At 58.0% G+C, this 24,616-nt stretch overlaps 3 protein-coding genes and 1 pseudogene across 26 annotated transcripts in view; 2 read left to right on the top strand and 2 right to left on the bottom strand.

Annotated features, from left to right (window-relative positions):
- The first annotated feature begins 639 nt into the window (after nucleotides 1–639).
- LOC149748696 (uncharacterized) lies at nucleotides 640–2,372 on the top strand (annotated as a pseudogene).
- PEX16 (peroxisomal biogenesis factor 16) lies at nucleotides 2,114–13,880 on the bottom strand. Of its 4 annotated transcripts, XM_089914894.1 has the most exons (14): nucleotides 13,598–13,880; nucleotides 11,780–11,924; nucleotides 11,635–11,681; nucleotides 8,437–10,463; nucleotides 8,194–8,229; nucleotides 7,281–7,357; nucleotides 6,799–6,932; nucleotides 6,560–6,660; nucleotides 5,532–5,612; nucleotides 5,242–5,388; nucleotides 5,081–5,153; nucleotides 4,832–4,951; nucleotides 3,330–3,394; nucleotides 2,114–2,539 (listed from the first exon to the last, which is right to left on the bottom strand). In XM_089914894.1, exons 4-14 carry the CDS (start codon nucleotides 8,546–8,548, stop codon nucleotides 2,397–2,399), a joined length of 1,089 nt encoding a protein of 362 aa, XP_089771020.1. In that variant the 5' UTR covers nucleotides 8,549–10,463; nucleotides 11,635–11,681; nucleotides 11,780–11,924; nucleotides 13,598–13,880; the 3' UTR covers nucleotides 2,114–2,396. The 4 variants fall into 4 exon arrangements, 3 of the variants coding, with proteins under 3 accessions (XP_089771020.1, XP_089771021.1, XP_022447879.1); XM_089914895.1 differs by lacking the exon at nucleotides 13,598–13,880 and having other exon boundaries at nucleotides 11,780–12,316; XR_016393791.1 differs by lacking the exons at nucleotides 2,114–2,539; nucleotides 11,635–11,681; nucleotides 11,780–11,924; nucleotides 13,598–13,880 and adding exons at nucleotides 2,808–2,824; nucleotides 3,471–3,632 and having other exon boundaries at nucleotides 8,437–9,895.
- Nucleotides 9,041–18,479, top strand: LARGE2 (LARGE xylosyl- and glucuronyltransferase 2). 2 transcript variants are annotated; one of them, XM_022592138.3, is made up of 14 exons: nucleotides 9,041–12,850; nucleotides 12,945–13,304; nucleotides 13,646–13,728; nucleotides 13,908–14,031; nucleotides 14,281–14,452; nucleotides 14,580–14,684; nucleotides 15,169–15,281; nucleotides 15,350–15,475; nucleotides 15,574–15,729; nucleotides 15,856–16,016; nucleotides 16,433–16,711; nucleotides 17,040–17,189; nucleotides 17,292–17,487; nucleotides 17,743–18,058. In XM_022592138.3, exons 2-14 carry the CDS (start codon nucleotides 13,008–13,010, stop codon nucleotides 17,950–17,952), a joined length of 2,172 nt encoding a protein of 723 aa, XP_022447846.1. In that variant the 5' UTR covers nucleotides 9,041–12,850; nucleotides 12,945–13,007; the 3' UTR covers nucleotides 17,953–18,058. The 2 variants fall into 2 exon arrangements, with proteins under 2 accessions (XP_022447846.1, XP_089771018.1); XM_089914892.1 differs by lacking the exons at nucleotides 9,041–12,850; nucleotides 12,945–13,304; nucleotides 13,646–13,728; nucleotides 13,908–14,031 and having other exon boundaries at nucleotides 14,234–14,452; nucleotides 17,687–18,479.
- PHF21A (PHD finger protein 21A) overlaps nucleotides 18,351–24,616 on the bottom strand; it is a 194,409-nt gene continuing 188,143 nt past the window's right edge. For all 20 annotated transcript variants that reach the window (XM_089914886.1, XM_089914883.1, XM_089914882.1 and 17 more), the window contains one exon: nucleotides 18,351–23,286. In XM_089914886.1, coding sequence (XP_089771012.1) covers nucleotides 23,017–23,286 — 270 coding nt within the window. In that variant the 3' untranslated portion in view covers nucleotides 18,351–23,016. The remainder of the gene's footprint in view (nucleotides 23,287–24,616) is intronic.

The following is a 24,616-nucleotide window of genomic DNA, read 5'->3' as shown; positions in this document are numbered from 1 at the left end:
CCGGGGCTCCGCGTCAGCACCAGCGCCGGGACTAGGCTGGAAACCTCCACGCTGAGGTTGGTTGTTTGATTTTACTGAGGCTATGGACCCGCAGGGGCCACACCACACCGTGTTGCTGCCATCACTGGTTACGGGCACAGGTCTCAGTTCGGACCCTGACCTCGCCTCTTGCTAGGCGGACACATCACTTCATCTCTGTGGGCCTCAGCTCCCTCACCTGTGAGGCAAGGTACACACGTGTGTACCTAGGGGCTGGCACACAGGAGGCCCTGAGCAAAGGTCACAGTCACCGAACCCTCACACCTGGAGTCCCCACGGCTCCCACTCAGCCTCATCCCCTCCTCCCGCCCCCACCACTGCCCCACCTCTTCCTCCCATGCCTCCGCAATCCCAGGAAGGTCCTGCCAGCTAGAGGGCCCAGAGCAGGCCACTGAGCAGAGCTCCCCGCAGCTTAGAAGAGCCTGGCCCCGGGACGCCACAGGCCCTGCCACCACCCCTGAGGCTGACAGGGATTTCAGGTTAGGTGGCAAAGCCTGGGACCTGGTCCCCTCGAGCATAAGCTTCCCCAGGGCAGGGACTACAGGAAGCCCAGTACCTGACACCCAGTGGGTGCTCAGTAAACACTTGTTGAATGAATAAATGCAGCGTGACGGTAGGCTGGAGACCGAGTCTCTTCACAGGCCTGCAGCAAGGCCGTGCGGCCCTCTGGTTCCTGCCCGGCCCCTGTTCACGCGGTGTGGACCTGGCTCACATTCGAAGCCGCACACTGACTTCCCAGTGACCACCTCCCTTTCTGTGTCCTGGACACGGCTGGCTCCCACAAGCCTGCTCAGCATCCTCTGTCCCCACCAAGGTTCCCTCCACACCCCCCACCCCCCGACCCGGCCAGGAACCACAAGTTCCAGACGCTCTGGCTCTGCCTAACTCCAAACCCCTCATTTCCTTGCCTCCGAGACGCCCCCCTCTTCCTCTCTATCCACAACCAGTCCCCACGGCCTGGCTAGGTTACACCAAAACCCCTCTCCCTCCTGCCATTGTCTTCATTCAGCCCCATTCACTGTGGCAGGTCTCCAGCCACAGCGTCCTGCTCCATTTTCCACCCCTACTCACGGGCCACCCTGCACACCACCAACGCTGAGATGAGCTTTGAAACAGGTCCCCTCCCCACCGCCTCCTAAAGGCAGGTCCGAGTTTCTTGCCTGGTATTCGACGGCCCAGTGGATTTGGCCCTGACCTCCCCCTCCAACCTCATCCCCTCTGCTCCCGCCGACTCCCCTCCGCTCCAGCAGGGGCTTCACCCCACTGCAACACTACGCGTGCTGTTTCTGCACACGCAGCCTCTGCTCCCAGTCTGCCCAGTGACCAACAGATGAAGTTTTACCAGTTTAAAAGCCTGCTTAAATGGAGGGTTCCCTGACCAGCGTACCCTCCGGCTGGTCCCAGCAGGCAGGCAGCCCCACTTGCACGGCTCCAATCTGACCACTTTCCCTGCACGCTTCCACCTGCTGCAACAACCCAGGGCACTGATGCGTCCACACATCTGTCTCCCCTATCGTCAAGAGTGAGGGCAAGGAGCTGGGCCTGACTCATTTCTGACCGCACACCACAAGGCACAGAGCCCACCCACTACACGGCAAGCGCCCAGCAACGCCTGCTAGGCAACCCAAGGTCACGGGTCTCGAGCGATGACCGCCTGAAGGCTCAGTACCTTCATCCCCGAGCCCAGGCCCCGAGTGGGGCTTCTCAAGAGGCACTTGGGGAAAGCAGTCAGGGAAGGGCCGGCCCCTCCCGGGGTGGAGCTGAGGCAGAGCCAACACAGTGCAGATGGAGCCCTCTTACAACCTAAGTGGCTGCCCGTCTGGCTAGAAACTCGAGCAGGAGCATGTGGTCTGCTCACAGCACAAAGGCAGCAAAGGCCGAGGAAGGGGGGAGACCAGGCAGAAAGAGCAGCTGCACCATCCAAACCCCTCTCCCATCCCCAGCAGCATGCATGGCTCCACGCAGGCCCGGCCACCAGGGAAAACATGGGGGAGACCCCAGCTCATACCGTGTGAACCTGCACCCGGCTTTCCCCGGAGCCTCTCGGGCTCCCATCCCTGCCAACCTTACCACCGCCCCGGTGTCAGCCCCAATGCTGGCTGGTGCCTGACGCTCCTTTCCCACAGCAGAACAGCCTTTTGCTCTCAAGCAGGAGTTCAGGACTTGAGGTGCCGCTCTGCACTGAGCCGGGCCCACCTTCACCGGGCTCCACCACGGAGCAGCTGGCAGGCAACAGGCCCCGGCAGGGGGAGGGGCAGACAGAGGCTCCGGCCAGAAGACACAGGGGCAGCTGTCGTCCACTGTCTAGGTTCAGCCTTGTTTGTCGTCAATAGGGACCGGTGAGAGAGAAGCAGCGTTCACTCCCACAGCTGCGGTGGCAGGCAGGTTCCCATGCTCGGTGAGGTGAAACGCCAGCTTTCTGTGGCTGGAGGAGCCCAGGTCCCAGTCCTAGCGGTGGCTTCCCAGCTCAGTGACAAGGTGCAGGCTTGTGTCTCCATCACTGGAGGATGCAAAGTCAAAAGGCTATTAGGGGAGCTCTAGTGGTGACCAGGGCTGTGTGAAGAGCCTGGCCAGGGTGGGAGCGCCAGGCACCCTGGGCGGTGGGCACGGAAAGGTCACAGGCTTGGACACTGCCAGAGTCAGTTTTATTAGGGCAGAGGGGACCAGGGGACTGAAGGGTTGAGGCACCCCCTGCCCTTCCCCACACCCCAATTGTGGAATGTCTGTCAGCCCCAACTGTAGAAATAAATTTTCTGCCAGGTAGGCAAGTAATCCATGAGTGGCCCTGCAATGACAGAGAGAGGAACAAATTCAGGGCTGAGGGCCAGACTCCAACCTGGCTCTGCTCTACCCAGGGCCCTTCTGAGCCACTGCTGCCCCAATACAGCTGCTCCCATCCACATGGCAGGAGCCCCCAACTCTCCCACCTCTTCCCCCAGCATTGGCAGCGATATCTGTCCTCGTTTACAGACAAGGAGTTTCAGGCTCAGAGCAACCACACGGCTGTCCAGTTGTACATGCTGACGGCCCCAGCCCAGTGCCTCTCTGCTGCGGTGGGATCTCCAAACAGGCTTCTCCAGCAGGCTTCATTCCCGCCATACAGTCTCCACCCACAGAAGCCAGTCTCTTACCACTCGAGAAGCTGTCACCCACCCAACCTGACCTCCCGGGCTCCCTCTCCCAACTGTGCCAAGAATCATATTACAAGGAGACAAAGAGAAAACAGGGTGATGGGCCACACGTGAGATCCGACACACTCAACAATCATCACATCTCCGCCCCATGCTTACTTGTGACCAGGCCAATGCCTGGGACATGGTCTGCCAGCAGCTGGAGCAAAAAGAGGATCTTGGCCCTGCAAGAAAGGAGCACGTTGAGTAGGCGGTATGGGTCCCTGCAAATGCAGGTGCTAAGAAGCCTCCACTGACTACCTGACTAAAGGCAGCGCATCTCCGAAGACAGAAAGTCACTCTGTGGATCAAGGGCATCCTCCAGGACAGAAGGACGAGACCTCTGGTCCTGCTGTCCCCCAGCCACATGCCTGGAAAGCTCACACCTCAGCCCACAACTGGAAATCAGCCGGGCTCTAGACACTATATTGTGTGACAATAAAAAAAGGGGAAGGAAGATGCTCTCTTCCCAGCCTACACCCCAGAGGCCCCTCAGCACCCTGCTCCCTGTTCTCTGGGGAAACAAATTTCTCTGACGGGTTTCTGGACCACCCTTCTCAGTCCGGGCCACTGCCCTAAGGGTGCTGGACTGGCAAGGTCAGCAGGAGACCGAGCCAAACTGGAGGTCCGCAGCCTGGGAAGCCACCTCTGCCATTACCGTCTCCCAACCCCTCAGTTTAATGAGATACTGGGGCTATAACGTTTCCTCTGTAGAGTGCAAGCAATCTGTAGCGGGGAGGTCATATGATCCAAATAAGTCTCCAGGATGTTTCCTCTAGAGTATGGAATAGGACTTGGCTTTAGTACCTTATGAGCTTTATAAACTTATCTGAAAATAGGAACTGCCAGGCAGTTACTTTCACTCAGGTGGTTATTAAACATGACCTAAGCTTACTTTCTATTGTCTCAGAAAGTAAACAGAGGTTATACAGACAAAACGTTAAGTACGATTGCAACTGAACACTCCAGACTTTAAGCAGCGTACTTGTCATGACCTGGACAGAGGGGGTCCCGGGAGCCTCCAGTCTGTCTCACAGCCCCACTCGCTGTACAGGGACCCCTCGTCAAATCTCGGTCTGACCTCAGGAGAGGTCTTTGGGAGACTCGGCCCCAGCAGGCCTCTCTCTGTCTGGCTGTGGCTGGGAGCTCTGGACCCTCACAGGGGATGGAGTGAGGGCTGGGCAAGGCAGGGACGGGTCAGGAGAGTACATGGACGTGGAATCTGGCTCTGCCACTGGCTAGTGGTTCCGTTTCAGTTTCCCAACCTCTTTGAACCTCAAGTGTCTCCTGTGAGAAGTGGGGATAATTCCAACTATTTGAAAGGACGATGGGCAAGCGAGCCGAGGATGTACTGACAGAAAGTTCACGCCCATGATCCCAGTGGCCCTGCCCTCAGCGAGCTGCCTACCAACAACAGCTTAAGCTGCACCCAGGGCGGACGGCCCCGAGAAATCAGGGAGTGACCGCACCCAGGAACAGCACATAGTGGGTGCTCAGTGAACCCAGATCAGGAAAGGAGGGGGGAAGGGAAGGCGTGAACAGGGGTGGGGCACCGTGACCCACTTCCCTCCCCTCTGCTTCGCCAAGGGTGGGCCCTGCCATTCTAGGGGCCGGATCCTTACTCGGAGAAGCGGTCGTAGAACGGGGAGCGTAGCAGGTAGTAGAGCAGCAAGATGGTCCGGCGCCGCAGCTCCAGCCGCTCCCTCCGGGTCAGGCCCTTCCTCTCGCTCAGGAGGCTCAGGCTGGGGGGAGCGGACAAGGTTAGGACCAGCAACAAGAGGAACAGGGACCCCAGCCTGCCCAGGTGTGGCCAGGCCTGCAGCACAAAGCCCGGCAGAGAGAATGGAGCCCCCAGGCAGGCCCAGGCTCACCTGGTCACATCCACGACACCAGACAGGAGCCAGGGTGTCCACGACCGCTGACCCCATAGGCCCAGGCTGAGCACTGACGGCCAAGGCGTCAAGGATGTCTCCAGCACGTGGCCCGCCCTGCCCACTCCCGTCTATTCCGCCCCACCCCAGGCCAAAGATACAGTGCAGCAGGGGCCGGGCAATATACAAGGACTCTGCGATGGTCTCCTGCAGTCCCAGCGGGGTGGGGGTGATGCTCAGCTCCTCGTGCTGCTGCCGTCCCTCCCGCTGCTGGGGGGCTCCCCAGTGCCTTGAGTGCAGGGACGGAGCTAGAACACAAGGGCAGCAGATGAGCAGCCAGGCCCAAGCCGGGGCGGGGCAGGGGGAGGGCGGGCAGTGACGAAAGCCAGGCCCTCAGGCCCATGCTGACCTCAGCACCGAGGTGCCGCATCCGGCTACATCCTACACTTACTGTCCTGGAGAGTTCGCACCACTCTCTTTGAGCGCTTCCCCACATATGACTGCTCCCGGCTGCCCGGGCTGCGGTCACCATCTAGAAGGAACAGACACAACGTCTTACTGTCAGAGGGACATGTTTCCAGCAGAGCCTGCAAAGAATGTGCGCGCAGTGAACGCCTGTGGGCTAAGGGAAGAATGGATACGCTTGTACTAGGGCAGAAGCTAAGTCAAAGACACCACAGCAGGCGCTGTGGCTGGGACCTGTCCACTGTGGGGAGCATTCTGCAGCCCTCCCCAGCCTGAGGAAAGGCCGGTAATCACCTGTGGCAGACAAGCCAGCCAAGAACCAAGGCTTCCCAGGCTCTGGAACAAGGCAGGGAAGACCCTTGGTCTATGGGGACCACAGCACCAAAGTGGCCATACTGGCACTTCCCTGGCAGTCCAGTGGTTAAGACCCTGCACTTCCACTGCCAGGGGCGTGAGTCCAATCCCTGGTCAGGGAACTAAGATTCCGCATGCCGCGCTGCATGGCCTCACATAAAACAAAAAAAACGAAGGGCTGTATCTTCTCAGTGCTTTGCTTTCAACATGACCATGAAGAGAAGGGAAGAGAAACAAAGAACTGCCCCCACCCAAGGTCAGGAGAGTAAGGCCCAGAGGCCAACAGCTGATGGGCCCAAAGCCTTGAAGGGACAGATCTGCTGGGTACCCTGCCTCATAAGGCTGCGCTCTTGATACAGAACCAGGCCCAGAGACAAGACTGGCAAGACGCCTGCCTCCCACTGATGCTCTGTGCCCTCTTCTTGCAGCCCACAAAAAAGAATGAGGATTCTGACGTCAAAAGTCCTCAGTTTAAGATCTAATCCTGCCTCTGACCTCATCATTCTTTTTCTTCTCTAAAATACAGGGTGATGAAAACAAAATGAGTTGACGAGGACAGATGTGCTCCACAAATGACAATGCCATATTCATGTTGGTCAGCTCTAAATCTACAGATTAGTCCCATGCCCCGTTTCACTCCAGAGCAGGGAAGCAGCTTACCCTGGGACTGTGCCTGGGTCTCCCTGTCCAGCGGAACGATGGGGGGTGAGGTCTGGAGACCAGCCTTGAACCAGATCAGCAGGAACATCCGCAGTACAGCCCTGGGTTGGGAGTACGGTGAGGCTGGCGTGGGGAGGTGGCTAGCCAGCAGCGGGTCAGGGTTGCTCTGCTGAACACCATCTGTACAGCTGGCCTCAGGTACCCCCACCCAGGGCTGGCCCCCCACATTCCCAACATACTTGGCCAGCTGGATGAGGGCAACGACGAGCCAACGTCCCACTTCGCCCCACACCTTGGCAGCCCCCATCTCCATGAACACCTCCACGCACTCCAGCACGCTCAGCCATGTCAGCAGCTTTTGCTGGGACAGGGACTGCAAGAACCCCAGGCCAATAGGTCAGGGGGCACCCCCTAGTTTCAGCCCCTCCCCCTAGAGGACGCCTCCGACAAGAGATGTGGATTTTCCTCCTTCCAAGACTAAGTGTGTAAGCCTGAGTTCTCCTGCTGGGAAAGGCTATCCTACCCTCTGACACCCAGTCTCGTCACCTGATAAGGGCACCTGAACACTTCACCTAATGCGACGGCTTGAGGCTCAGACGGATGCAGCCTCATCTCGTAACTCTATGAGATCATAACGTGTGCTACCCACAGGGGCTGGTGGTTACTAGTTTGTTCCCAAGCCCCCACGCTTCCCACCCTCAGGCCCTGGCACAATTCTTACCACAGGTAACTTTCTTCGAAGCTCCCTCCGTAGGATCCCGTCGTTGAGCAGCACGAGCAGGTTAGAGGTAGAGTACACTGAGAGGTAGAGTGTGGCCTTGAGAGGCTGGCTCTGTAGCCTCTACCCCCTCACCTTCTCCCTAGCGCGGCAGGGGTCACCTGTCACCTGCTGTGCTCAGCCACCCACACACTGTGGACACCAACATGTCTCCCCACCCACTTCCTCAGAACTCCACACTCCCCAAAATGATCTCTCAGGTGGGCGGCTGGAACAAGAAAGGATGGTTTGATCTCTATGACAAAACAGCTACTGCCCTGCTGGATAGCACTGGTCATCCAGCTGCCCAGAAGTGCCCATCATGCTCCAAACAGACACGGATGTGCAGTCTCACTTCCCGGCCTTTGCTCTCTCTCTGCAGCCTGTCCCTGAAAGTTTGTTCCATCTCTACCTTTCAAAAGCTAGCTCACCCTTTCAGGACCTGTGCCTCCTGTACTCACTGGGTGAACGCCACTGAGGCAGTTACAGTCTGCGGAGTCTGGAATCCGGGAGATCTGGGTTTGAATCCTGGTTCTGGGACCTTCAGTGGCTGTTCCTTAACCTCATTTAAACTTCTGTCCCCTTAACTGGACAATGAGGACCACAGCAGTACCCACCTCACTTGACTGTAGACAGGATTAAGTGAGCAAAAGCAGAAAGGGTGTTTCGCTCAGCCTCCTGACCAGTCAAGGTCCCCAGACACGTCTCTCAACTATGGAGACATACATGGAGGACCTAGGATAGTGGACGCTGTACCCTTCTCTGATTCAGTCACTGGACAGGATGAGCTAACGGGAAATCTGAAACGGGGTCGTCACCTCTCTGGGAAGCCCTCCCCCACCCTACCGCCCCCCACTCTCCCCAAAGCCCGGCTCACCCAGCTCTGACAGCTCGTGCGAATCTGCGAAACGACCTGGGGAGAAAGCACAGAAGGAGGCGTCGATGAGAGTTTGCCTCACCACGCGGCTTCGGGTCCCTGGACGTTCCCGCCCTACGCCCTACGGGAACCTGGAAGGAACTTCTCAAACAGAGCTATCACTACCCTGACTCCGCAGGGAAGGGGGCCAGTGGGGTCAGAGGTCAGAGTCCCGAAGGGATTGGTCAACGGTCAGGGTGGCACCTGCCAGCAGGTAACTGAGGCCCCGCACTGCCGTCTCCAGCTGGGCCGTGGCAGCCGGGTGACGAGTCACGTACTCCTGGTAGAGGAGGCCCAGGAGCCGCAGCTTCTCCATCCTGCCCTCGGGACCGATAGACCCACGGACCTACAGCGCGACTGGCTACGGCGCCCTGCTTCCTGCGCACTCCTTCCCGCTTCCGGTCTTAGGCCCGCCTCTGCGTTGCTTAACTTCCGCGGGCCAGAAGAATGGTGACTTGAAGGGCCATTGAACCACTCTTCACCCCATTTCGTAAATCACCCCCCACCAGGGTAGCGTTAACCAACTCCGGGCCTAATCTCGCCCTCCCTACTCCTTCAGGTCATTGGTTAACACACTCTGCGCCCCCGACCCAAACTGTCCGAACCGGCTCTTCCGCCTTCCGGGTTGGCTGTCCTTGCGCCTGCGCAGTTATAGCTCCAGGAACGCTTCCCGCGGCAGTCTGAACAGTTCATTCTAGAGTGGAGACCAAAAGCCTAAGGTCTTTCCAATAGAACGCCGACAGGCTCGAACGGGAGGACTGGATTTTCAAGAGCTGCGAGGTAGCGCGCAGAAAGGAGCCTCCGTCAGACTTGGGGAGGTGCGGGGACAGCCTAAGGACAGTCGGACTGTGTGCAGGCGCGCGTTTGGCAAGTTGCCTTGTCTCCCGATCCCCACCAGAGGTAGTGCTGGGGAAACTGAGGCAGCGAGGAGTCCAGCCTCTCACGCACTCACGATCCCCTAGCCAGCACCGTTAGTGCCTCGGCTTTGGCCCCAGCACCCACATGGACTGTGCCCCCCTCCAAAAGCGCCCACCCGCAGACCCATCTTCACAGAGAAAACCCTGGCCCGGGCTTCTGCTCTCGGCTCAGGGTGACCTTAATCAGGACTTTCCCTTCCTTGGGCCTCAGGTTTCCCCATCTGTAAAATGGTTAGAGGGCAGACTTGGTCCTCGAACTCGGGATCAACCTCAAAGCGCTTTTCGGCACTCGGGTGCACCTTCCGGCTGTCAGTTTCTCCCCAAGAAATGGAGGCTTCTCCAGGGAGTCTCTTCCAAAACGGGACAGCCTCCCCGAAAGGGGCGGCGGCGGGAGAGGAGCGCCCAGAGGTAGAGGGAACGGATGCTCTGGAGAGGCAGCCGCCGATTGGCTGTGGGCAAAGGGGCGGGGCATAGCTGGGGCCGCCGGGCTGCGCCGTTTTGGTACTCTGAGAATAGTACTGTACTACATTGTTTTACCTAATCCGCTCCACCAGATACTATCTCCACAAGAGGAAAGGATCCGCTTAAGAACGCCCAGTCAAGACTGGAATCCTGGTCTAGTCTGACCACAGAATCTAGGCATTTTAACACAGCCACCAAGAAACCACAGGTCATCCTTGCATTCCCTCCTGCAAGCCTCTTCCCCATCTTAGTTTTCTTCTATATCAGGTGGGGAATCGAATCGTAACTGCCCTCCCCACCCATGCCAAGGAATGAAAACTCAGAGCCTAAGGAGAGGCAAAGGTCCTGGAGAACAGAGGTGGCGGCCATGGGCATCATCTACACCATTTTTCACCACTTCCTGGGTGCCAGGTTCACTCACACTTGACTCCTCCTAGCAACCTGTCTAGGTTGGTGTGAGCTACTTTTCACAGATGGGGAATGAGAGGCCCAAGGAGGGGAAAGGACTTGTCTCAGGAGGTCACACACAGCATGGCACTGGCCAAACAGACCACAGTGAGAGTCTCCTGTGATAGGGCCCTGTCTCCTACGGTCCACAGCTCAGCAAGAGCAGCGATTGTTGAGGCCACTTGGTCATGAGTCAAGTTAGCAACTGGGATTAAGACCAGTGCTCAGGGCATTTAGCGTGGGGCTCTTTCTCCCTTCCTCCCTACATCTCATCATCTTAATGAACTTGTTCCCCAAACCTCATCAGTGGTACTCCTCTAGCCCCTCCGTCTGCGGCTGCGGAGAGAATGAGGAAGGGAACTGTGCGGTTTCTTCGGCACTCCCAGGGCTGTTGGTTCTGTGCTTCTGGGGAGGAGAGAGGCATGGAAGACAGAGGAGCAGCACACCGCCCCCCCCACACACACTTGGACAGAATATAAGGGACACTGGGGCTGGAGCCTCTTTCTCTTCCCTCCCTCAGGACTGGGAAGGAAGGGATCATGAGCTCAGCCAGGCTGGCAGCAGCAGGGCTGCCTGAATTTCCTCTTCAGATCCTGTGCCTGATTAGGTCTCAGAGACAAAGAGTGGCCGTGTGTGCAGGAGGTTCCCAGGGCAACCCCGCCCTACTGGGCCCCTGCCTGGATTTGGTCACCTGGCTGGGCTTTGAAGGGCCTTTGGGCAGGTTGGACCTGATCCTGCCTCCTTCACTCTGCCCTGAACCACAGGGGAAGAGAGCTAGACCAGTCCGACAGGTCTAGCTCAGATGTGGACATTGAGGCTCAGAGAGGGGGTCTGACTAGTCTAAGGTCACACAGCGAAGTCCTGGGCAGAGCTGGGTCTCGGGCCTAGAAGACCAGCACCCTTTCATATGCCCATGCCTATCTCGCTTTCCCCCTCCACACCCCAGAAGAATTTCTCAGAGGCCCAGCAAACATCTCAGCACCTCAATGTCCCCTGAGTGGTAAGGTTGAGCAAGGGGTGGGGCCAGCACTGTGAATGACTACCGTCACTCTGCAGACCCAGCTCCCTCCACAAACTCCCTGGTCAGGCCCTCCCCTGTACCCTATCTGCTCTCTTACATCTAACCCCCCCCCCAGTCTCTGTTGAGGGGCTTGGGGAGGGATTCACCCACACCCACCCCATCTCCAGGCTAGAGATGAGGATTAGGGGACTGGAGGCTCAAAGCTCCAGACGCATGGGTGGACCCTACATCCCCTCATGTCCTCTCAGTTCCTACATGTTTGAGGAGCCACATCAGTCTCCATGGTAACCACTGCCCCTGGCCTCCAAAGGCCCAAAGCCAGACCTTCCTTGCAGACTCCCCATTTCCCAGAGAAAGGCATCCTGGCCTCAGAGCAGGAGGCTTGGAGGGAGGGGGTCTCAGGCTGGGCTGCTCTGCCACAACTTCTTTTGGGGCTGGGGCCTCTCAGACCCTCACTTTTTATAGCTGGAAGCTGGGCTGAAGGACACAGCCTGAAACCCTTTCCAGGTCACAGTGAGGTCCAGTGAGTCCCATCCATGTTCAGCACATACTTACAGGCCCTGGTTGGGTGCTGGGGTCCCAGTCCAGGGAGCAGCTACCTTCTAGGGGAGACATAGGATATAAACAAGTCAATAAGGTCAACTTGTAAGGAGTGCTAGGAAAACAGTATAAACCAAGGGATGTGAAAGGAGAGGCCTACCTTGTGAGAATCTGACAGAATCCAGGCAGGATTCTAGGGCAGTTTCTAGGGCAGGAGACCCTTATGGAGGAGCAGCTCTGAAACTCTGTCTGCAGGGCAGAGCCGCAGGAGGGGCCAGAGGGTGTTCTAACAGGTCACTTCAGCTCTGCGGGGAGAATCATGCCTGTGTCACAGGACTGATGTGAGGGTTAACTGCAATGAGGCTGTGGAACCTCAGCATAGGTCCTGGCACAGAAGCATACACGCTCAGTCAACCGTGGTTGTTTGTTCGCAGCCCAGAACGTCCCCTAACCCCTCCAGGGCGGAAGGTCAGGGGGGAAAGGAAGAGATGCAGGCCGGGCGCCAGGCACATTCACGACGGTCTAGTGAAGGGCTGGGGATCCCCGGCCCTGCCCGGGAAGCCCAGGCCGCCTGAGTCAGTGAGGCCCCTCGCCAACTCTCGGGCAGGAGGCGACCTTCACAAGGCCGCTTTATGCTGCCAGGACACCTGGACTGAGTGGGGGTGGAGCAGACGGGGAGGAAAGCGGGGACTCCAAGTGCTCCACTGCTCTCCTGGGCGAGTCTCGGCCGGCCCCGCCTCCCGCCCCCTGAGCAGGTGTCCGGACCCGTGAGGCCCGGCCTTCCAGCCCGCCCCCTCCCTCTTAACTCCGGCTACTCCTTTGATCCCGGGTCTGGGGATACGGCCCCTCCCGCAAGGGAAGGTTCGGGGGAGGAGATGGGGCAGGGAAGAGGGGGATGGGCTCAGAGCAGGTAATTGGGACTGGTCCTTCCTGGGTGGCTGCCCCCAAGCCCTCCAGCCATCCTGAGGGTTCCCGGGTTTCGTCCCCCCACTGTAGGGGTCCTCGTAAGCCCGGGCAGGGGCGGGGCGGGGCCTCCCTCTCCCCCCCACCCCGGGGAGGGGTCTCCCCGCCCCTTCGGATTCAGCCAAGCGGAGATGAAACCTGAACCCAGGTTGGGGGCGGGGCTGGCTCCCGCTCCGACCGGGCTGGCCTGCTCCTTCATCTCCCCTTTGCCTGCACCCCAACCGTCTTCTGAGAGAGTAAGGTCGGGATCCCCAAGACGCTGGAGCAGGTGAGGTGGCGACTCAGCGCGGGAGAGAAGATCGGGTGGCCGTCGGGCCCCACCGCCCAAGGCTGACTCTCCTCTCTCCCTCCCTGGTCCACAGGGCCCGCGATGGAGCCCACAGCCCGGGGTTGCGCCCCGCCGTGAGCACCCCCTGCCCACAGCCATGCTGCCCCGAGGGCGCCCCCGGGCGCTGGGGGCCGCAGCACTGCTGTTGCTGCTGCTTCTGATCGGTTTCTTCCTGTTCCGTGGGGACCTGGACTGTGAGCGCTGCGAGCGGGAGGCGAGTGGGGGCGGGGGTGACCCGGGATCCTTACCCAGGTCGCTAACGCCACGTGTACTTCCAGACGAGCGGCCGCGGCCGCGGGGGGCTGCTGCCTTCGACGGAGACCCGCCGGCAGACCCCGGGGGCCACAACGGCTCAGATTGCATCCTGCCGCGGCCGCGGCCGCCCAAGTGCGAGGTAGGTAGGTGCGCACGGCCCCTGGCGGTGGGAATCTCAGGGGCGCCGCGCCCCCAGCCCAGGGACCTGGACACCTGTGGGAATCCCGACACCTGGTGTGGGTTCTGGCACTGACCGGCCAGCTGGGGGCGCCTGGAGTTCGCACCTCCCCTTCTCCTGGCCTGGCTTCCCCAGTTGTGAAATGAGGGGTGTACTCCCACCCTGCGGAGTTCCCCTCGACACTCCTGCCTAGCTCTGATGCCGGATGGGGCTACACTGCCCTGGGCCAGGTGAGCCCAACCATGGGTCCTTACCGTCGAGGGGAGGAGGAGGCTGCTGCCGACCTGGTGTCCCCTCCCCAGCTCTTGCAGGTGGCTATCGTGTGTGCGGGTCATAACTCCAGCAGAGACGTCATCACCCTGGTGAAGTCCATGCTCTTCTACAGGTACAGCCAGGAGTGTCCCTCTCCTCCCTTGAAGGTGGTTGTAGGAATATCCGGAGCTGGGTACAGAAAAGCTCTTGGCAGAAGTTGGTGCTGCCACTTCTGAGCCCCTCGAAGGGTACGGCTTCTCCCGTGTAGTTCCTTCTGGGGCCTTCAGCTTTCCTCCCTTGTCCTTCCTGAAGGAAAAATCCACTGCACCTCCACTTGGTGACTGACGCCGTGGCCAGGAACATCCTGGAGACGCTCTTTCACACATGGATGGTGCCTGCTGTCCGGATCAGCTTCTACAACGCTGATGAGCTCAAGGCAGGAGCCCTGACCCTTCTGCACCCATCCCCAGCCATACCCAGCCCCCTCCTTCCTCCCAGGGTTGTGGGGGATCACGGGGAGAACAGGTTAGAGCTGCCTGGGACCTCCAGTCCCATCACATCTACTGAAGCTCAAATCCCTCACCCTCCTGGGGCCCACCCCTTCTTCCCCCTGCGTCACCTGAGTATGTTCTGGCACTCGTAGGCCCTTCTCTTGCAGGCTCATGCCCTGTCCTTCCACCCACAGCCCCAGGTCTCCTGGATACCCAACAAGCACTACTCTGGCCTCTATGGGCTAATGAAGCTAGTGCTGCCCAGCGCCCTGCCCCCTGACCTGGCCCGTGTCATTGTCCTGGACACAGATGTCACCTTTGCCTCCAACATTGCAGAGCTCTGGGCGCTCTTTGCTCACTTTTCTGGTGAGAGGCCTGGGACCCCACCCCAGTCAGCCCCTTTCCCTGGCCCATGCAGGCCTCCCTGTGGCCTAGCCCTGAGCCGAGGTCCAGTGGCAGCCTCAGGCAGCTCCCTCGTGCCCTCCCCTCCCAGACAAACAAGTGATTGGTCTCGTGGAGAACCAGAGCGACTGGTACCTCGGCAACCTCTGGAGGAACCACAGGCCCTGGCCTGCCTTGGGCCGGGGATTTAACACAGGTGGGGACAGTTGGGGGGGGCGGGGGAGGCAGGAGGGGTGGCCACTGGTCCTTGGGCCCCAGGGGCTGGCTAGGGCACAGAATGCTTGGAAGACCCCCCAGGAAGAACGGTTCTGTAGAAGGAACACTGGGAGAAGAGCCAGAAATCACAGTTCCAACCTTGTCTGTACATGCTGAATGACTATGGCCAAATCACTTGGTTCCTCTGAGCCTCAGTTTTCTCATGCATTAAATGGCGGTGACTTTAGCAGCCCTGGGATCACCACATTTGAGAAGATGGTTGTGGAGGTGCTCTGTAAGCTGTGCTTTGCCTCCCCTTCACCCCCAAGAGGATGAGTTGCTGATAGAGCTAGTACGTGCTCACGTCTGAACAGTGAGAAAATACCAACACGTCACAAAATAAGCATTCAAAAGACACTTTCTTGAGCCCTGGCCCCAGAAGCTGGTCGTCCCAGGTGGGCATGACGACCTCTCCCCATGAGCAGGTGTGATCCTCCTGCGGCTGGACCGGCTCCGGCAGGCTGGCTGGGAGCAGATGTGGAAGCTGACAGCCACGCGGGAGCTTCTCACCCTGCCTGCCACCTCACTGGCTGACCAGGTCTGGGGGAGCTTTTGAGGGGGGTGGGGCAGGCTCTGGGCCGAGATGTGATGGCTGTCTCTGCCCAGGACATCTTCAATGCCATAATCAAGGAGCACCCGTGGCTGGTGCAGCCCCTGCCCTGCGTCTGGAACGTGCAGCTGTCAGACCACACGCTGGCTGAGCGCTGCTACTCAGAGGCGTCCGACCTCAAGGTGAATGGGGTAGCGGGACCGAGTGGTGGTGATGGGCCCAGGATGGGGACTCCTGTTCCCTGCTCCCATCCCCCCGCCGATGCCCTCCCTGGTCCCAGGTGATCCACTGGAACTCACCAAAGAAGCTTCGCGTGAAGAACAAGCATGTGGAATCCTTCCGCAACCTCTACCTGACCTTCCTGGAGTACGATGGGAACCTGCTGCGGAGAGAGCTCTTTGGGTGCCCCCGCCCGCCCCCTCCTGGGGCCGAGCAGGTGAGAGGGAGCCGCCGTCCCTTCCCTCGGGGAGGCTCTACCCCTCTGCTCTGGTGGGACCCGGCCTTGTCTGGGGCTTGTCTGCCTGCCCCACCCAGCTCGTCCTCCTCTCCCCCATCCCCTCAGTTGCAGCGGGCCCTGGCGCAACTGGACGAGGAGGACGCATGCTTTGAGTTCCGGCGGCAGCAGCTCACTGTGCACCGTGTGCACATCACCTTCCTGCCCCACAAGCCACCGCCCCCCCAGCCCCACGATGTCACCCTGGTGGCCCAGCTCTCCATGGACCGGTGAGGGTGCCGAGGGCAGCCCCAGGGAGCACGGTGTGGTCTGGGACTGGGGGTTTCGAGAGGAGGGTTCCACTTGGTGGAAGGAAGAGCTCTTACTGCCTGATGCTTGAGGAGTTCCAGGAGTTGGAGACACCGGAGATGGTGGAAGGAGCTTGGGCTTTGGAAATCATTCAGATGTCTGGAACTGCCCCTCCGTAGCTGTGGGACCATGGGCAAGGCTTAATATCTCTGGCCCTCAGTTTTCTCATCTGTCAAATGAGAAAGTACCCACCTTGTGGGGTAGTCGTGAAGATTAAATAAGAGCATGTCAACAAGAGCCTGGAAGGTGCTCAGCAAGTCACTTGAGGGGGTGTCTGTGGCAGCTAGCGCGGGAGGCATCCCAGCCCTCCCTGGGCTGACCACTCCCCTCACCCCAGGGTGCAGATGCTGGAAGCCCTGTGCAGGCACTGGCCGGGCCCCATGAGCCTGGCCTTGTACCTGACAGACGCAGAGGCCCAGCAGTTTCTGCGTTTCGTGGAGACCTCGGTGGTGCTCTCCACCCGGCAGGATGTGGCCTACCACGTGGTGTACCGTGAAGGTCCCCTCTACCCCATCAACCAGCTTCGCAACGTGGCCTTGGCCCAGGCCCTCACACCTTACGTCTTCCTCAGTGACATTGACTTCCTGCCTGCCTACTCCCTCTACGACTACCTCAGGTGGGCGGAGGAGGGAGAGGAACGGCATGTGAATGGGTGTGGATGGGGCGGGGGAAGACCCACAGGAGCCTGGCGAGTGTGTCCCTGCTCCCTCTGGGCTGCAGTGTCCTCTGTAAAGTGGGGGCCGTGTCGTTTCTCTGGGATGCCTAGGAGAGTGACAGTCTGGGACCTGCTCCCACAGCAGCTCCACGTGTGTCCAGTGGGCTTCAGGGTGAGCTGGCCCCTGAAGTCAGGTCCTACATCTAATAAAAGTAAGAGAACCACTGGGCCCAGCGCTGGAGGCAGAGCCTTCCTAGCTCTCTCCTGTTCATGGGTGCTCCATCCTCAGGGCCTCCATCAAGGAGCTGGAGCTGGGCAGCGGGCGGAAGGCAGCGCTGGTGGTGCCCGCATTTGAGACCCTGCACTACCGCTTCAGCTTCCCCAGTTCCAAGGCCGAGCTGCTGGCCTTGCTGGACGCTGGGTCTCTCCACACCTTCAGGTAGGAGAGGTCACTGCCCTGCCCTGGGGTTCCCCACACTGACCCCCTCCAGCCACGAGCTCCTAGCCTCAGCCTGGCTCCCCACCCTATCCTGCCCCACAGGTACCATGAGTGGCCCCGGGGTCACGCGCCCACAGACTATGCCCGCTGGCGAGAGGCTCAGGCCCCATACCACGTGCAGTGGGCAGCCGACTACGAGCCCTATGTGGTGGTGCCACGTGACTGCCCCCGCTACGACCCCCGCTTTGCGGGCTTCGGCTGGAACAAGGTGGCCCACGTCGTGGAGCTGGATGCACGGGTAAGGGTCACTTCATTGTCTCCAGCCTTGATATGAATACCTCCAGGCTCAGGGAGCTCATTATACCGCAGTGGGGCACGCTGCACCGTTAGGCGGCACTATTGGGCATTCCACCCCTCTGCAGAACTAAAGCCGTCTGCCTTTGGCCCTGACTTTGGCTCTTAGCGGCTATCGAATAAATCTGCTCCCCATTCCCCAGAGCTGCCATCTCCCCCCAGCCCAGGCAGCGACTGTCCGCGTGCCCCACCCCCCCAGGAATACGAGCTGTTGGTGCTGCCGGAGGCCTTCGTCATCCACCTCCCGCATGCCCCAAGCCTGGACATCTCCCGCTTCCGCTCCAGCCCCACCTATCGTGACTGCCTCCAGGCCCTCAAGGACGAGTTCCACCAGGATCTGTCCCGCCGCTACGGGGCTGCTGCCCTCAAATACCTCACCGCCCTGCAGCAGCCCCGAGGCCCCACCTGACCTCACACCTGCCCGCTGCCCCGCCCCCCACTCCCTGCAGACAGCACACTTCCTGCAGACACACAAGCGACCTTGCTGCCGCCCCACCCGCCCTGCTATTTAAATTATTTATGGTCTCTGTGGGAAGGGCTGGGGCGGAGCCTCCCTTCGCTGCTATCCTATGGCTGGGGGTCTAGTGATCCTCTGCCCCAGCTGGTTTGGGGCTGGTTCCTGCATCCTCACCTGTGACACCCCTTTTTCACAAGTAAAGTTTTAACAGTTCCTTTTCATGTTCCTCTTGGTTTGGGGCATGAGGAAGTGAGCCTGGGGAGGTGCTGAATCTGGCACGGAGGCTACCGGGACTGGAGTGTGTCCTGTCCACCCTCCCCTGCCCCAAACCCAACACCATGAGTCTGAGAGACTTTATTTGGCTTTATTTAGTAAAATGTTAAAATAAATAAATACAAATTGATCAGCTGCTCTGTATCCCCCCCACCCCCTCAAAACAAAAATCAAACAAACAAAAACAAAAACTTTGAAGCACAAAACTCCAAATACAAGTTCTACCAAGACTGAAATCACAAAGGGCCTGGACAAGAGACAGGTCGGGAGCTGGCTGGCTCTTTTCTGCTCAGAGCTTGCTGACCTCCGGCTGCCCGTCCTGTCCTGCCTTACTGCAGCTTACCCTGGGCTGAGGACCCAATGACACCGGAGAGAGGAGCAGGGGCCAGAGACTGCTGAGGGGACAGTGGAGTCCTCAGGGAAGAAGAGCCTTTGGGAGTGGGGAGTGAAGTGAATTTGTGAGCCCTGCTCTTCCTTTACAAGGGCTATTTCAAGAGCTCCACCGGGGTCAGCTTCCTTCCCCTTTACTGTGGTGGGAAGGCCAAGAGGAATCTTCTCAAAGGCCACCCCTCACTCCCTGGAAAGGAGCTGATACTGAAGACGGCTTGAAGTCAGGGTGAGAACGGGTCTCCTGTTTCCTGCCAAGGGTGCCCAGCTAAGGGCTGGGGGTGAGGTCCCCAGTCTTTTAGACAGAGCAAGGTTGCCTCCATCCAAGAGAAGCCATGGAATCTGGAGAACCCAGGGCCTGGAAAATGTACCTGGGCCACCATCCATCCTGCTACCAAAGAGCCTTTTGCCCCTTGGGGTAAAAGTCTCCTAAATTAAGCCCTTTGGATAAATAAGAAAGACCAAACCCTAAAAGGGAGGGAAGAGAGGAAGCCACTTTTGAGTGTGCTGTGTGAGTCGTGGGTTGGCACGAGAGCGCAAGCAGGCTCCACTGGCCCCAAGAGAGTAAGTGTCAGAGATGGCTGGAGAGACAGCTGCACACGCAGAGACTGAGGTGAGCAGGATACGCGACCACCCTCACAGGAGACGTGTGGGGCGAGCAACTGCGCCCATGCATACCACCTGTCGAGCCTGAGCCAAGCAGCAGCGGGGACAGAGGCGGGCCTGTCGGGAAACCGGGCACTCACATGGCGCCGGCTGGAGGCTGCCACGGCCATGTTACAGGCCCCACACAGGTAAGGCCCACGAGGGGCTGCCCCGAGCTTGGTCTCCCCACCAGGCACGACCAGCAGGCTTGCGCCAGAAGGGCCCGATAAGGAAGGAAGAAAGCGGAACTCCGGATGAGCTCAGCAGCGGTGAGACAAGACCCAGCAGGCTCCGCGAAAGAAAAAGGACCCGCAGGCCACACTGGCAAGAACACGAGCAGGGATGATGACAGCAACATGACCTCACTGTTTCCAGGGCGCGTCACCTGAGCCACAGGACTGACAAGGGGCGTCCTGATCCAGGGCCCGGGGGGCAGCTCCTTCCTAGAGCCAGACCAGCCACTCCCTGGCCTCTGAAGTGACTGCAGGCCAGCTGCTCTCAGGTGTGTCTGTCAGCAGCTACACTGGGGCACGGGGGAAAAGCAGCAGAAGGGAAAAAGGGGGAGGGAGGGAGAGGCAGCTCCGGTGGGGCAGTCATGAACGTGTGTCTCAGGCGTTCACAGGGACCCCACAGGTCTGGAGGGACGGAGGGGGTCTTCTCTTGGCAGGACAGTGAAGGAGGAGGAGACTGGGTGACTAGGGCCCTTTCTCTGCAGTAAGGGGTGCTTGGGAATTTTGAGTCCAGAATGCGGGTTCGGGGGCAGCGTTGCCTCGTTTACTCCATACTCGCTGACTTGCACAACAGCTTATGTCTGAGCCTGAGGAAGAACCCACACCCAACCCTAGGCAAGGTCAGAGTGTGGCTACTCACAGCAGCTGGCAAAACCCTGGTCAATTCCTAGCCCTGCCTCCCGCCCCCAAGAACCTCCAGGCAGCTCCCTTCTGAGCAAAGGCCTCTAGTGATCACAGTTTCCCACTGCTTTCAAGAGGATAGGTATTATGTGGCAACCTCCAGCCTCTGGGCCCAGACAAGTCAAATGGGAGGGCTCCAAGACAGGGCATACAGCCCGCCTCTGGGCTCTGAACCTCTGCCAACTATTCCTCCAACTAGTCCAGGCATCTCCCAAAGCTCCCTGACTAGACATAGCACCTGGATTTTTGCATGAGGAAAGGGAGCTCCTTTCTTTCCCCCTCAGGCAACCTTGCAGCCAGGTCCTGACTCTGAGGCCCGTGCAGCCCCTCTTAATCCCCTCTTCTAACATCCCAGGAAGATGAACGGAAACGGTTGGTAGAGATGAGACACGTTTTACCTAAGGGGTATTTCTCTGTTGCAATTGCTTTCAGGATCCATCTCTGTCTCTCTGGGCCTAACTAGGTGAGGGAGAAACTACTGGGCCCTTTTCCGCCCCTCCTAGACTCTGGCCCTTAGGGGGCGGGCCTGGGAGAGATGCTCTGGGAGTGCCTGGGGTTGCAGAGCCCCCGCCTCCCTCCTGTGGCCAGATGCGCGCAATGGGCTAAAATAAAGGTCTCTAGCGGGAGCGCACACTTGACAAAATTTATTTCCCACAAGGCAAGATGATAGAAATGGTCTGAGCCTTTCAGAACCCCGCTTTTCTCAAGAAGAAGACAGGCCAAGCCAAGGCAAGCACCGCATTCTAGCCAAAGGTCACCCAGGAAGCTTGTGGGTGGGCAAAGTGGAGTAAACTCCCATCTCCGGTGACTAGAGCCAGCAGGCAGAGAAAGCAGCTGGAGATTCAGACCTCTCTTCGAAGACATGAAGACACAAAGGCCACCCTGGGCTCTCTGTCTCAGAGACACCATGTCCCCTCAAGACATCTCACTCGCGTGTTCTTTCTAAGCACCAAGAGCTGATGCAGCCTGCCCCCTGCACCCTTCCACCAAAGCCGGGGTGCGTGCGCACCAATGAGCTTCAGTGGCCATTTCCTTCAAAGCTGTCCCCCAGGCGCTCAAAATGCTGGTGGCTGAAAGACCAAGAGCAGCACCAAAGGAAGGGATCTTATTTAGGCACCAGCCTTCTGCTCTAGCAAAACCCGAGGAGACAACAGGGAGGGCCCTGACACCATCCACACTCCATGTGGGCTTCTGAAACAGGAACCCAGATCCCTGCACCAAGAAGACAGGACAGTCTTTTCTGAGCAGGGGAGATGGGTGGGAAAGCTCTGCCCCTGCTCGTCAGGGCCGCAGCCGTCCGGAGGACAGAAATCATGGAGACTAGCCCACCAGTCTTGAGACACAAACACAGCAAAATGTCATCATGTTCAGCAGGTTCTGTGCTAAAAAATTATAACTACACAGCATTTTCTCCAGTTCTGACACCTTTTTAATAGAAATCACTGTTTTTAGGAAACAAATAGCACTTTTGTAATTTTTTTTTACAATGTTTCTTACCTTGATCTTAATTTAAGTAACACTAGGAAGACCTCAATCTCTTTTATTTTCCTTTTTAATTAAAAAAAAAGTTGTTGTTTTCCCCCAGATACAAAGATTTTTGCCCTTGCATAAAAAAACAGTGCCCCGAACGATGACACAAGGACTCACACAGACTCACTGGACCTCACTGACACTATGATTCCTATTCTACCATGCAAGGTCTCGACTACCCTTAATTGGACTGTCAGCCTGAAAAACAGCTTCTCTATTCCTTATTTTAGTTTTTGTTACCAAAAAAAGTAAAATAAACAACAAAATAAAACTTTTTTTTAAAGAAGAAAGAACAGAAACAAAAATTTTAAAAAAAAGAGAAAAGCAACGTCTCCATTCAATTCACACACACCTGGGTCGCGTGCTGCTTCGCTCAGGATCTTCTCTTCTTATAAATATAGAAAAGGGATGGAGCTTGTTTTCAAGTAAAATCACTGATCCACCTTTTTTCCTTCCTCGACACACACACCCTTCTTCCCTGCCCCGGGCAAGGGCCACCTGAGGCCTGGGTCTGCTTGTTCTTGGAGAGGGAAGGTAACCGGACGGTGCCGATTTGCCAAAGCAGGGAAGGAGCTTGGGGAGGGGTGGGGGAGCGGAGTGCTCCGGAGAAGACCCCGGTGGCTGTTCTTGGTGTCCATCTCTCCGTGCACTGTGCCCGCCCCAGACAATATGAAATACTGCTTATCTGATATACTTTTCCCCACCCCGGCTCCCTCCCATTCCCTCCCCATCCCTTCCTCTGGGCACTGGGGTTGGTTAAATCTCGATTTCCTCTTTTTGGTTTTATAGTAGTGAAAGTTTAGAAACAGGAAAGCCCACGCACTCTTTGGACTTGTCTTCTCTACCTAAACAAACAACTCAGCAAATAAGGGTCTGGAACCTGCTCCCCCCCACCCCACGGCCCGTCCCCGCTCCCCACCCAACAAAACAAAAGCGAGCCCACGGTGGTGGTGGGGGCTGCCGCAGGCACACACTGGCGTGTAACAGGGAGAGCAAGTGTATTATCCACTCGGCGTGGTGCTGGCCCAGAGCCTCCAGCTGGCACGGTTTCATGTGGCGTGGTCCAGTCTTTGCATGTACACACAGAATAAGAAGGATCAATTGGCAAACTCTGGTGCCACCCGGCACAAGCATCTTCTCTCTCTCTGGAACCAAAGAACCAAAAGAATTCTGTACTTTCCAGAAGAAATCCGGCTTTGCTTGTCTAGAGTCTTCAGTGTTTTGCTCTCCTTGCCACTGGGATCCCGTGGCTTCTCCTAGCAGGGCTCTGTTATTTAGTCTCTTCCCCCTGGTTACAGTTCGCTGTGCAGCTCTGGTTGGAGGAGGAGGGGGGCGGGGAGGGCGCCGGCGTGGAGGTGCTGGCGTTGGCAGGGGGAGTGCAGTCCGGGCCGTTGGAGACGGCCCCCAGAGTGGCCTCAGAGTCTACGGGTTTGGAGAGGTCGATGCCGTGGATGAGGCGGATCAGCTGTTTTACCTTCTCCAGGGAGCTGTGCATCTCCTTCTGCCGGGCCAGGATGGTGTTCTTCATTTCCATGCATTTCTGCAGCCAATGAGAAGGGCAGTGGCACTGAGCCTCCGGCTTTTCTGACAGGCCTGGCAGCCCTCTCCAAGATAAAAGAATCCCTGTTGACTAGTGTGCGGCCCCTAGACCTTGTTCTGCTCCACACTGGAGTGGCTGCTGCTACCCAAGGGAAGGAGGAGGCCCAAGAGGCAAGAGACAGAGGGCAAGTGAGTGGTTTAAAAGCCTGCTACTTGACACTAGGACTTAACACCAAACATGAACTACCACTATAATACTACAAAATAAAAGCCATTAAGAAAAAGCTCTCACAGCTGGGCTGAAGCTGGTTTGGGCAGGTCTGGGTATGCATCTACCTTGCTAATGGCGCTGATATGCTCAGGGCTGGGCTGAGCTTTTACAGGGCAGACACAAGCCAGTGGTATCTGGATTCAGTCTGAGGGCCTGCTGAGGATCATTGGGTCAGCAAGATTTTAGAGGCAGGGCCTGGGGTGGGATACTTAGTGATATTTAGGAGAATCAAAGACTGCAGCCAACAGAAGGCCTTCTGCTTGGTCAGGGACTTGTAGTCTTTTGCCCTTTTGTACTTGGCCTCCCACACCTGCTGGCTTCTGTTCTAGGCAGGAAAAGCGATGTGAAACCTGCCAGCCACGGGCAGCATGATGAGGAGAGACAGCGTGACTGCCACCAAGTCCAGGGCACCACCTGGCGTCCATGAGGGCTGAGGCCACCTCACTCCAAGAAGGGGACCTACTCAATGGAAAAGAAAGCCTGCTCCTGTCAGGAGGAGCCTCTGAATCCCTGCTGCAAACACAAACCCCTTTCCCACCTGGTCAGCCAGGGGTGGTATTTACTTCCAGTACTTGTCTCTAGAAAGCGCTCTTCCTCAGGCTGGTCAGATAAACCTGGAGAGGCAATCAGCAGGGCATGGAAGAGGGGGCGGGAGGAAAGAGCCATGCAGATGGACCCACTAGCTAGGGCGACTGGGAAGAATTACACGCGGGGGCCTGGTCTGTGTCAGGTGGCTCCACACCCCTCCCAAACACACTCAGGAGCACGCAGGGGTGCTGGCTATGCTGCTGTAGTTGCTACTTGATCTCTTCAGCCAGAAGACTGAAAATCTTCTCTCAGGTCAAAGCCAAGAGGATGTTCCAGAGCTTGGCTAAGGCACCGTATACCAAATGGCCACCTGTACCTGAGGGCCAAACTCTAACTGGAAGCAAACTGCAACCACCCAGGTTAACAGTGTTAATAAGCGGAAGGCATGGATCAGCGCTTGAGAGCCACATGCACTGTTATGTACACAGAAAGTTCTGTACCTCTGTACCTATCACCGAAAGCATGAGGTTTA

Source organism: Delphinapterus leucas, chromosome 7 (assembly GCF_059928025.1).
Source record: "Delphinapterus leucas isolate spDelLeu-1000000601 "Yukka" chromosome 7, BTC_Dleu_Yukka2, whole genome shotgun sequence".
NCBI classification, from domain to species: domain Eukaryota; kingdom Metazoa; phylum Chordata; class Mammalia; order Artiodactyla; family Monodontidae; genus Delphinapterus; species Delphinapterus leucas.
This window is presented reverse-complemented; position numbering and strand designations above follow the sequence as displayed.

Bases quoted from the DNA above. Each gene is read 5' to 3' on its own strand.
- LARGE2 (XM_022592138.3), top strand. From the start codon at position 13,008: ATGCTGCCCCGAGGGCGCCCCCGGGCGCTGGGGGCCGCAGCACTGCTG. The intron at 15,476-15,573 runs GTGAATGGGGTA...CCCTGGTCCCAG, and splicing joins CAGAGGCGTCCGACCTCAAG to GTGATCCACTGGAACTCACC. The intron at 17,488-17,742 runs GTAAGGGTCACT...CCACCCCCCCAG, and splicing joins TCGTGGAGCTGGATGCACGG to GAATACGAGCTGTTGGTGCT.
- PEX16 (XM_089914894.1), bottom strand. From the start codon at position 8,548: ATGGAGAAGCTGCGGCTCCTGGGCCTCCTCTACCAGGAGTACGTGACT. The intron at 7,358-8,193 runs GTGAGCCGGGCT...TCTACCTCTCAG, and splicing joins GCACGAGCTGTCAGAGCTGG to TGTACTCTACCTCTAACCTG. The intron at 3,395-4,831 runs GTAAGGATCCGG...CCTTTCTTGCAG, and splicing joins TTCTACGACCGCTTCTCCGA to GGCCAAGATCCTCTTTTTGC.